General features: G+C 39.1%; 1 protein-coding gene across 4 annotated transcripts in view; it reads right to left on the reverse strand.

Annotated features, from left to right (window-relative positions):
• The window catches only part of MAX (MYC associated factor X), a 39,986-nt gene extending 28,882 nt beyond the window's left edge, over positions 1-11,104 (reverse strand). Inside the window, exons 1-3 of one of the 4 annotated variants that reach the window (XM_051977831.1) lie at positions 10,857-11,104; positions 10,078-10,104; positions 2,296-2,403 (exon numbers count right to left, since the gene is read on the reverse strand). In XM_051977831.1, the coding sequence (XP_051833791.1) occupies positions 2,296-2,403; positions 10,078-10,104; positions 10,857-10,892 (171 nt within the window). In that variant the 5' untranslated portion in view covers positions 10,893-11,104. Of the gene's footprint in view, positions 1-2,295; positions 2,404-5,783; positions 5,805-9,957; positions 9,982-10,077; positions 10,105-10,856 lie in introns of those variants that run through there. The other 3 variants (XM_051977832.1, XM_051977834.1, XM_051977835.1) reach the window with 3 other exon arrangements.
• Between the last annotated feature and the right edge of the window lie 591 nt (positions 11,105-11,695).

The raw sequence follows: 11,695 nt of genomic DNA on the forward strand, positions 1-11,695 counted from the left end.
CTTTTGCTGGGAAAATGCTGTAGTTAGATTTCAGAATTAAAGAGGTACCCAATAACTTCAGAACTAGGATTTATGGACTAGGTATAATTAATGGCAAATGATTTCAGTCTTCCAGCCCACAAACTATAAGTTATAGAATCAGATTCTTTATATATAATTTTATATAATAGAGCCATTATCCCAGATCAGTTTGGGAATTATAATCAACATAAAAATGTTTTCCCAGTTTTTCTTCATATATACAAGGAAGGTTGCATTTCTATAAGTTGATAAGGATTCACCAGGATTTTTTGTTTTCTTAAATGCTGAATACCAATGTAAATAATTTTCTACATATAAAACATAAAAAGAGAATTGTATATGAAACATTTAATGTCTATTTCATGCTGCCTACTTTTTAAAAATACATAATAGATTCAACATGTTACTGGTGTGTGTGTGTGTGTGTAAAATGCAGGAGGACTGAAGATCAAAATCAAAATCAGGATTTTTTTTTTATGTGTAAAAAATATGAGACAAAAAAAACCTGTAAATCTTACTTTGTGGTTCCCTATAAGGTTAGTAGAATTGTTTCTTTTTTTATATACCAACTAATGCCATAAACATTATAAGAATCCTCAAAAGCTCACTTATATAGTACTTTAAAATTTACAAAGTTGAAATTTAAAGTTTACAGATATACAATAGAAAGATGCTCAGTGACTCAGATAACCCTTTGTACACATGCACTTTGACTGAGAGGGTGACTCTGTGACCAGCTGTTCAGATTCTTTGGTCTGTGACTATGCTGCACCTAGAAATGCTGTTGTTCCAAGATAAATACCTTTGCTTTAGAGTCATTAAATGAAGTTTACAATAGGTAAATCTAACTCAGAAAATTCTGATTCCACATGATAGCAGGTATTCACATGGCCTATTTATTTATTCTTCTGATAAAGGTCAGCCCTAACCTATGATTTAGTGCTATGGAAGACTGACCACACCTTAGGGCATACTTCCAGCATTTTGACTCATTGAAGTGCCAGTGCGAGTGTTTAAAAAAAAAAAAAAAAAAAAAGTCACAACAATTTCAAATACATCCTAGCCATTCAAATACAAGCTAGACCTTAGCTAAGTGCAAAACATCACCAGACTTCTATACCTAAAGAAAGCTATTCAAATTATTCCTATAAGCAAAGATTTTCATAAATGCTTAGCTTAGGACTTTTGGTCCACAAAGATACTTTCTATGGTCACTCACTCTATTGAACAGTTCAAAATGAGCCATTTAACTACTTATGTTCTATTTTAAGGATCAAACTATCTGTGAAAACAGATGTTTCACCCTCAGAATTCCAAGAACTGACCCTTGCCCACAATCTCTTGCTTCGTTTTCAAATATGGAAACAGCTGGTGATTGCCTCTCCAGGGAAACACTAATTTTTGGAAGGCCAATCCAATTTATGAGGATACATGTTTATGGTTCTCTCCACAAAACTTAGCAGACTGTTCATACTCTCTAGAAACTGTGTCTAGAAAAAAAAGTTACTAGAACTTGGTTCACAGAGGGTTCTGAAAGTTTTCATCTCTAGTCATTATTTACTATTTTCTCTGGACAAAGAATGTTTATCAACCAATAGCACAACTGAGTTTTGCTGTTTTGGGCCCATAAGTGTGAAAGGAGAGTAAGCGCTTGTGTTCATTAATATGTGCAAGTATGTATGTATAAATATACTCAAAGCAAGACAGAGGCTCATTTTATGTAATATTTTTATAATTTTTCTCATTTTGTTTTTACTATCCATAATTACTGGCATTTAATAAATAATGAAGAATCACCCAACGGAGTAGTTCATAAATAGGACCATTATTTCTTATATAGTTTGCTAGTGGCAAATGGGAAAAAGTAGATTAGGGAGTTTATGTGATTTTTATTCTAAGTGAAGCAAGAATCAAAAAATGTTTAAGAATTATTACTTTGCTTCCCTTGGAGGGGATGGGGAAGAATGGAGGGAGAGAATTTGAAACTCAAAAATTTAAAAAACCAATGTTAAAAATTATTTTTATATATAATTAAAAAATAAAATATATTAAAAAAATTTTAAGTGATAAACAGGGCAACTGTATTATGCTTAAAAGGCACCAAAGACAATAAAATAATAAGAGTTCTTAATATATTTGCACCAAAAAAGGGAGAGGAGAAGAGGGATATTAGGTATTAGAGTACCTCTGGATGCTTTCTTTTCCCATGCAGATCAGATTCATTATCTCTGAAAGGGACTAGGGATAGTCTATTAGCTTTCTCAATAAACTCACCTTCTCTCCTTGGAGTGATGGGACAGAGTCCCGCAAACTGTGAAAGCTATCTTTGATGTGGTCCCTGCGTTTTCGCTCCAGTGCATTATGATGAGCTCGTTTGTCAGCCTGAAAGAGAAAATGAGAAAGAGTACATCAGAACCAACATTCCCAATACATAGCACCAAAGGATCCAGGTTTCATTCCAGAGGTGTATGTTGTCAATGATGTCCCTGGCAACTGGACTAGGATGCACTGAATTGAAGTGGGGAGTGGGGAGTTATCTCCAGAATTAGGCCCTGTTAAAGGCAGAAAGAAAGATGAGTAGCAGCAAGATCTGTGACAGGTACATCCAAGGCAGTTCGACACATCTGGCTCATGCACAAGTAAAAAAGTTATTCATGGAAGCAAAACGTGATTCTCTTGAAACAATTTCTTTCCCCAAACTTCCCGATGTGATAACAGCCAGTGATCAGTGACAAAATTCTAGGTAGATACATTAGTAAAGTGTAATCATCTCCACTAAGGGAAGCTTCCCTTAATATATATGCCCAAGGAAGGAATAAATTACACATACTGTGCTAGTTTCTCAAAGAAGTCCAAACAGTGATTCTGTATTCTCAACATGATAATATCCCCATTTGCAACCCTTGCAGCTTGTACAAAAGAGAACTCTGAAAGAACTCCATATGCATAAATCTGTGACTAGTTGGGAATAATACAAAACAAAAAGACAAAGATTCCAACTCTATTTAGGCTTTCTGATTCTTAACATCCATGCAAAACATTTCTCTTTCAATCAAGTTTGTGCCAGAGGGACACAGTTCTTAGATGGCAAAGCTTTCCACCTTCACACATTCAGAATAAATCTCCCTTAGTCACCTGTTGCAAAACACATTCACTTGGCAAGTTCCAAATATCCACAAACCAGAGTCTCTTTGTCTTTAAAACACTTTAAATCATAAACAAGAACAATCAGCTGAAGAGACATAGAGGCTGTCAATGTGCTAGGCCTCAAAAGGGAATAGCTTACTATCTCAATTCAAGTGAAAAGGGTAAATTAATCTTTATGATACAATGCAATTGCTACTATTGCTTTAAAGTAAGGATTTAAATCACATCTGGGTTATAAAGAGTTATGGGAAAGACTTTAGACTGAGAAATTACTCCTACTATACCAATGATGTCATCATTTATATAGCTCTACTTGTGGTGATCTAAAGAATAAATTTATGTGCAAAAGGAAATAGCAAGTAACAAACTTACATAGAGAGCATCAAGAGCATAGAACATAGAGAGCATTAAAGTAAGGCTAAAAACAGTAATTCAATTTGATATCGGAATGATGCACAACACTATTAAGTCCTAAAAGATATAATTTGCGGTAATCAATAAGCCCTTGTTCTACACTGTGATGTGAAAACACAATTTTAGACAGGAGATGTAACAGGACTTTAACCACAGTTGACCATTAAAGAGAAAGGGGAGACTAGCATAGACAAGGAAGGCAGCTGTTACAACTTTAGTTACATCCTGATTCCCAAATACAGTATTCTATCTATTCCTCTAACTTAACACATGGTTCCCATCATAATTATGGACAGAGAACTGCCAGAAAACACAACTTTTCTTTTTCCAAGGCATATGACTGAGCAGTTTCTAAAAAAATCATTTATCTTGTTCACCAAGTAATGAATGCACTATTCTGAACCAAAGCCATCCCATAAAACTGAGGAAAACCATTAGATACAATCTTGTTGCCAAACAAATTTAAGTCAATGAATTTTCATCTATTATTACACCACCTGAATATAGTTTCGTCTGTAACTCAGGGGTTCTCAAACTATGGCCCATGGGCCAGTTGCAGCAGCTGAGGACGTTTATCCCCCTCACCCATGGCTATGAAGTTTCTTTATTTAAAGGCCCACAAAACAAAGTTTTTGTTTTTACTATAGTCTGGCCCTTCAACAGTCTGAGGGACAGTGAAATTGCCCCCTATTTAAAAAGTTTGAGGACCCCTGCCGTAACTACTTTCTAATTGTATAAATTAGTGGGATGAAATAATATGTAGCATACAAATTTAAGAATCCACTTCTGCTCTCTCCTTCTACTGCTGCTTATCTTTTTTCTAGGACAAAGCTTGGAAGAACACACTAACATCTCATATCTAAAGTGGCCAATATACTAATCATGCAAAATGTTCTCTCCAATGTCCTCTATTCCACTGACATTATCTGCAATACATCTTTAAATCTCCAATAGGGACCCATCCAACAGCCCAAGATTTGCTGCTTTTTAAACTCTTAACTTCTGGTCTTCTTTCTATCTCAATGCTATTCAATTCAGAGGGCTGTACATAAAAGCAACATCATGAAACTATAATTATAATCCATCCTGATCCTCCTTCTCCCTTGCAAAAAAATCCCCCCCCCTTTTTTTTTTGGGGGGGGGGGGGGAGAAGCCTTTCAAATATGTTAGAAATCAAGATGGACCTGGTTTCATTAGGTCCTAAATTAGTAAGGTGGAGCAAAGCACAATTTAAGACCAAAATCATCCCCACAATGCACTACTCCCTTCCCATTCACTGAGCCCTGAAAAGACTGAAACGGACAACAAGCCTTTTGGTTGGAGAACTGTAAGTGAACTTGGCTTTCAACCATCAGCAGAAATCTTGGCTTGTCATTTGGGGAGGAAGCCAAGTTTGAGAAGTTGGCTCAACAATGCAGGCAGCACAGTTTGCTGCCTGGTAGAAAGCCTGGGCTGGAGACTGTTGTTCTCAAAGCAGTGGATGGAATTACAAGAACGGTTCCAGGTCCAATTTAACTAGCAGAAGAGAGGAAACAAAAAACAATCCCTGCTGCCATGTCTATCCCTAAGTTGCCACACCTATCAATGGCCAATCTGTGAAGCTCTTAGGGATGAATAAGGCAAGGAAAATGCACTTCACTAACCCTACCTACAATGTTCATCTAGCTTACGCTGGTAACACCCACAACTAACTACATACTTTAAGTTACAACCAAGGCAAATCTGTGCTTGAGCTCTCATCTATATTTCTAGGGACTTTGGAGCATATACAAACCCTTTAGGCTAAGCTGACAACTATGCTTGGGCACAGATACATTCAATATCAAATCAGGGCATTCTGACAACACTATCCACCATTCATCAGAATAGCCAATTGCCAGGACACTACTTTTCATCAATAACTTGTTAAGTGTCTTCATATACTGGCATTTACTTTACTAAGTAGTAAATCTTACTTTGGTTAGTGAGTACTGCCAGCATGTAGTATATAGGTTCTTCCCACAGGCACATACGAAATATGTAAAGGCATATGCTGTGTACAAAGGAAGTTAAAATAAAATGAGCCTGCTCTGTTCTGCATTGGAAAGATCTTTTATAATAAGGGTAAAGTGGCAATGAAGGTACCTTTCCAAAATCAGTCACACAAATATCTAGAGACAGGAAAATTCCTAGAGTGGCCAGTAAGCCAGGGAAAAACTTACCAACATGCACCATAGAGATAGCAGCTGCAGATCCTGCCTTTTCTCAAGTAAACTGGATTCATGGTGCCTGCCAAAGTAGCATTCCTTCAGGCCATCCCAGGCTTACAAAAATACTATGGGATACTGAAGAGTGGCCCACAGATGCTCAACAGGAACTCAGGCACAAAAGAGCTTCCAGCTTTGACTTCTCTGCCAAGGTCTTTATTCTTCTATTCAGTTCTCCTTCCACTGAACTTCCCACAGATGCAGTCAGAATAAAAATCTTCTACAATTTGTTCATCCATCCCTGACACTAACAAGTACATATTAAGTTGTTAAATGTTGAAAAGGAAATGCCACCTTTTTTAGCCAAACTGCTTAACTTAAAGGAAAGTTCATATAGTCTGATGGATTCTGCTTAAAAATGGAGGAAACCTATTTAAACTATTTCCCTCTAATTTTCTGAATATAGACTGTATCCTCATTCAATTCTGTTAGTCAGCATCCTTTTTCATGAAAACATCAAGTAGGTGGAAGATAGTATCAAGAAATATCTCATCAGACTGGCTCCAAATACCCAAGGAATTCTGTGAGCAGAATTCTTTCAAAACCAATGCAGATATATCTATATCTATACATCACATCCAAAAACAGGGAAATTGATAATTAATTTGCCTGCACTAATTTTTTCAGGATAGCAATCTACCACAACTCATTGATTTTTAAGAAATTCTGAGTTTCAAATCTTGGTAGTTTTATTACCATAATCATTAAAATAGTTTTGACTTTTTTTTTTAATCTACCTCTCTGATTTTATCCATATACTTACTACACCATTGACATGTGTCACATAGTTAAGTCTGTGTTAGAAACTAGTCTTCCTAACTCTCAAACAGCTTTTTTCCTTCATGTTTATTGTTTCTTTCAGGAAAACCTTTATTTATGGCCTGGATCTGAGACTTCACTGGGGCAGAGAATTACTCTTGAGGCAATTTCCTCCAACTATGCATTAGCTATAACTGTTCTGCAACTTACAGCATTAGAGACTCTAGGAAGAGAGGTTAAGTGACTTGCAGAGGGTCACATAGGTAGCATGTGAATAACAGGTGGGCCAAACCACCCCATCCTGACTCCAAGGATAGTTCTCTAACCTATATCACCCTGTGCCTGATATTAATAATGAATACATCAGGGCTCAAAACTCAAGAAATCTACAAGAAATCATTACATAGGGAAGATACAACTGATAAAGCATTCAAAAATTGAACATTATTCTGAAGCCACTTAAAAGATTCAGTCTGATCAACAGAAGATTCCAACCACCAATGGTGGTGGCCAGCAATGACAAAAATTTACCAAAGACGATGGAACAACAACAACAAAAATTTAATTCAAGTTCCCCACAAGTATATTTGATGAAACAACTTTTAAACTGAGTCAGAATATCAAGGTTAGAACACACAACTGCCTGAAGCTAACTACTCGTTGACCAAATTTCCAGCTTTTTTTGGAAGATTAATCCTTGGAATTGAGGAATATGACTAACAAAATATGGCATCACATTATACTTCATTTACTAGAGGAAACTATTTTGACCCTAGTGAACTTCTGACAAGAACCCTGGATTCCTATCCAAACTGATCAATTAGTCCAACACTGCAGCCATCTTACAGAAAATCACTTTTAAACGGGATCCTAACAGCAAGGTATAGCTAGTTGTTAATAGTAATAAAGCTTTATCCAGGAACTAAAGATGTTGGAATTTCAGCATCGTGGCTAACTACTTTAAAAAAAGTATAATATCTGTGCCATAAAATTGGTTCTTGCTACAAAAAGTGTACTTTGCTATTCAAGTTCAAATCACACAGGATCTGTTCTCCTTCCTTTCTGAATACATTACAATTCTGAGAAGCAAATTATCTTGGAGAAGCTAACACTTCACATCAGAAATGGAATTGCACAAACCTGTTTTAAAACTTCTAGAAGATAATGCTGCAGTTGCAGTATGCTGAGCTAGCATGAAGAACAATTTCTTAGAAATAGTCTCAGGTCTCACATACTTGTATTCAAAGCTTAAACCCCTTCCTGTGAAATGCCACCAAAACAGAAAGCATAAAAACATTATGTGCAAAGGAATTTATCTTTTTAAAGTTCACACAATAAATTCTTCCATTACTTTTTAAAGAGTTCAAAGAATTAAAGTAAAAAGACAATCGCATTAGTTGGGATTCTTGCAACATAGTAATTTTTGTCATATTTTTTCTCCTACCAATTAAAGTCTTTATGTTTTGCATGGTTCCCATAGAGTATTAAATTCAGTTTCATTTTCTTTATTTAGCTTTATTTCCTACTTTATGTCAGTCTCTTATGTCTCATGGCACAGGATTTTTACACCTGTAAAACAAAACATTTTCTAAGTAATTTTTAAACCTATTACAATATTGATCCAAATTATTCAATATTTTTTCCTATTTACTTCAGCTTGATTTTTCCTTCAAAAGTCAAGGCTTAACAATGGCTCTTCCATAACTAGAATTTTTTTTTCATTTAGGAAAAAAAAATGTCCAGGCCTTGGCTTTTGGAGTACAAATTTGATCATTCATTCTACAAAGAGGAATTTTTATTCTTCTACTAGATCCTGATAGTTATTTGGGATACTGAAAAATATGCTTGTAACACATCTGCTTTTTTTTCATGCTGTTGATTACCTTGTGCAAGATGTTTGAAAGTCTCTGCAAGCCAAATTAAAAAGAAAATCTCCTGCCCCTGAAAAAAATCAAAGGGATAAACTATCTAGACACCTTAACACTTAATCATAAACTTTTAGACAAAGTCCTGAGTTTAAATATTAATGTGCAGAAAAATACATTTTAATCATTTTGTGGCCATTTAAAATCAATGCATCAACCATTTTAAAACCAAAAACAAATTTGAAGAAGCTAATTATCTCTCAACAACAATAACAAAAAAAACCCAACTGGTTTCTTGCTGAAAGTCCATGACTAATTGTTCCCCCCAAAAGTCCAGAAAAGTAGCTCTTCAAGGACTTTCTCCTTTCCTACCTTCATTTGGGGCCACTTTCAGATCACATTAAAGGAATTCAGGAGAAAAGTGAATTAAGAAAAAAAATTTTTGTTTGTTTAAAAAAAAGTAGTGTTAAAGTGAATATACTATTAAGGAGATTTAAAACAAAAAATCCAAAATAAGGACTCTCAAAAGTTAAATGAAATTTTGGCAAAATCTACCCATTAAAATGATTTAAAAAAAAAAAAAAAAGACAACTAGAAGCTATTTTCGGGTCTAATAAAGGGATTACATCCTAGGATTTCTCTTAACATTATTTAAATTCTTCTGAAGTCTCTAGTCTCTGAATCACAGCTTGCTCTGTTATCAAGTCTAATTCAGCAAGGTTTTCTCTGTTTAAATTATTATTCTTTACTACTTCCAAATGCAAACTATATAGAACTTTGTTGTGCTTCATCTTCCTCTTTCCCACTCTTAATCTCCCTTTGTTTTGTGCCTCCAACAAAATCTCTTCCTCCCATCCCCATTCAAATTCACTAAACACTTCCAGGTTCCCCACAATTTTAGATCCGTGTCTACATCCACTGAAACAAGAATTGAGTACATTAATACAGAAAACCAAAGAAATGATCTAACACATTTCTTGTCTTCCCCTCTTGACAAAACTACCTACTCCCATTCCTCTCTTCCACATCAACTCCAAAGCTTTTTCTCTTTAGTTTCAAAACCTACTTCAACCCATGGGCCTAAAGCACAATCTGCTACTTTTCCTGTATGTGCAACTTGTGGCTTTAATTTCTGCATTACATTCTTATGTAATACTGCTAGGCTCTTTAAGGAATACAGTACTCATATTGCTCTTTTCATTTCTATGATCACATGTGCCTCCAGAGTAACAATGGTTTAAAAGCTATGTCTCCAAATATTCTCAGCTGCTTTGCCTTCAAATATTGACAACGACTGAATTCAGAACTTCCTCCTTTCCTGAATCCAAATAGTAGTTATATAGATCCCTTGGATTTGATTCCTCGAGAATCAGATCCTTTCCTAAGGACAAAGCTCCTCCCACTCACCTAGACTCAATGGAATCTAACACCTGAGAATCTAGAATGATTAAGTTTGCAACCCTTCTCCCCACATCTAGAATCCCAGACGTAGGCCCCCACCTCACCTCCAGCATTTCACAGTGCAGTTTACCATCATAACATTGAAAGTAACAGAACTCTCTCTGACCCCGAAAAGGATTAGAACTGAACGGAAATGAAAATGAAATGGAGAGAAGGAGACGTACCGCAGATTGAAACCTCGGTTGCTCTTCCTGGAATAAGAGAGAGAAAAATAGAAAATATAGAAGTTATTTTTACGCTTCACATTCAAAAATAAGAAAGAAAATGCCGGCGGTGAAGGAAGCAGGGGATGGGGAGTAAGCCCGACCCTCCTCCCTTCCCCCCAGCCGGGATCCCCGTGCTGAGCTGGGGGGCGTGTGTGTCTTGTGCACCGCCCCTTCTTCCGGGATCCAGCCCAGCCAGAGGGGACGCGCTGGGGGGGAAGGGGTCCTGAATGCTCCTGTTCGTCAGCCCATGCCAAGGGCATTCTGGGCACCCTAACCCCCCAGACAGAGAAAGGAAGCGGGATCTTGGACGGGGGGGAGGTGGTTTGGGGAAGGGTCCTGAACACAACCCCCTTTCGCTAGATATGGACAATGGACTACGGAGTGTACCCCCATCCCGGCACCGAGGGGTCAGGGAAGGGAGTAGACTGCCCCCAGTGACGCTGCCCTCCCCCGCGGGGGTGTGGTGAGGAGAGAGTTGGGAGGGGAGAGAGGAAGGGTTCCCCATGGCCATTTCTCCCTATTCGGACTCCAGAGGCCGCAGTGGCCGGGCGAGTGAGGGAAGTGCCCGGACCGAAGCAGCGACGGCGGACCCGTCTAGGGAGAGGAAGGGCGAGGAGGAAGCGGCCCGGCCTCCGCACGCCTCCCCCGCCCCCCCCACCCCGTCCAGTTCCGTCTCTGGCCTCTGGCTCCGACCCCCAAACAGACACGCACGGGAAGGAAGAAACCCCGGGACTCACGTCGCTCTCCACCTCGATGTCATCGTTATCGCTCATTTCCTACGGCCCAGGGAGCGGCCACTGCAGCGGCGGCTGGGAAAGGGGGAGGGGTAGAGGGGAGGGGGAAGTCAGGGACAACAACAAGCCGGGCCGCACACGCTCGCTTGCTCGCTCCCTCACTCACTCCCTCACTCACTCCCTCACTCACACATACACTCACACACACATACACACATACACACACACACTCACTCACTCACTCACACACACACACAACAAGGCTAGAACCACCTCCTCACTGCAGCACCGGATCAACGGCGGCACGCACGCCCGGCCCCCCGCCCACGTGACCGGACTCCGCCGCGCAAGGGCCGCTGAGACTTGGAGTCCACTCTCCTTCAATCGCCCAAGGATTGAAGATCCAGGAAGAACTACAAATCCCGTTAGGCACAATCAACACTTAGAGCCGCTCCGGCTTGTTGACGAGAACAAGAGCGCCTGCGTGTCCTGCGAAGAAGGGAGGGAGCCAGGAGAGCGTGGAGCCTTCTGGGAGTTGTAGTACTCGGCGTGGTGGGGGGTGTGGAGCGAGTTGTCAGGAGGTTTTTCTCCCTGGGCAGCCGAAGAGGCTGCTGGGTAGGGAGAGGACACGTGGAGGCTGCTGAAGCTCCGGGAGTGGAGTGGGGTGTCTAGGCACGCACTCTTTACTGGGCAATAAGCCTGCGGGAAAGGGTGGGGAAGTCTCTCACGCGTACGGCGCGGCGCAAGAGCGTCCTAATTATCTTACGTCGATGTGGTTTTATAATTTTCCTTCTCCACTGACTCGCCAACCACGGTTTTCCGCGGGTAGATGTAATCTACTT

The sequence above is a fragment of the Antechinus flavipes genome, chromosome 2 (genome assembly GCF_016432865.1).
Source record: "Antechinus flavipes isolate AdamAnt ecotype Samford, QLD, Australia chromosome 2, AdamAnt_v2, whole genome shotgun sequence".
Classification (NCBI taxonomy): domain Eukaryota; kingdom Metazoa; phylum Chordata; class Mammalia; order Dasyuromorphia; family Dasyuridae; genus Antechinus; species Antechinus flavipes.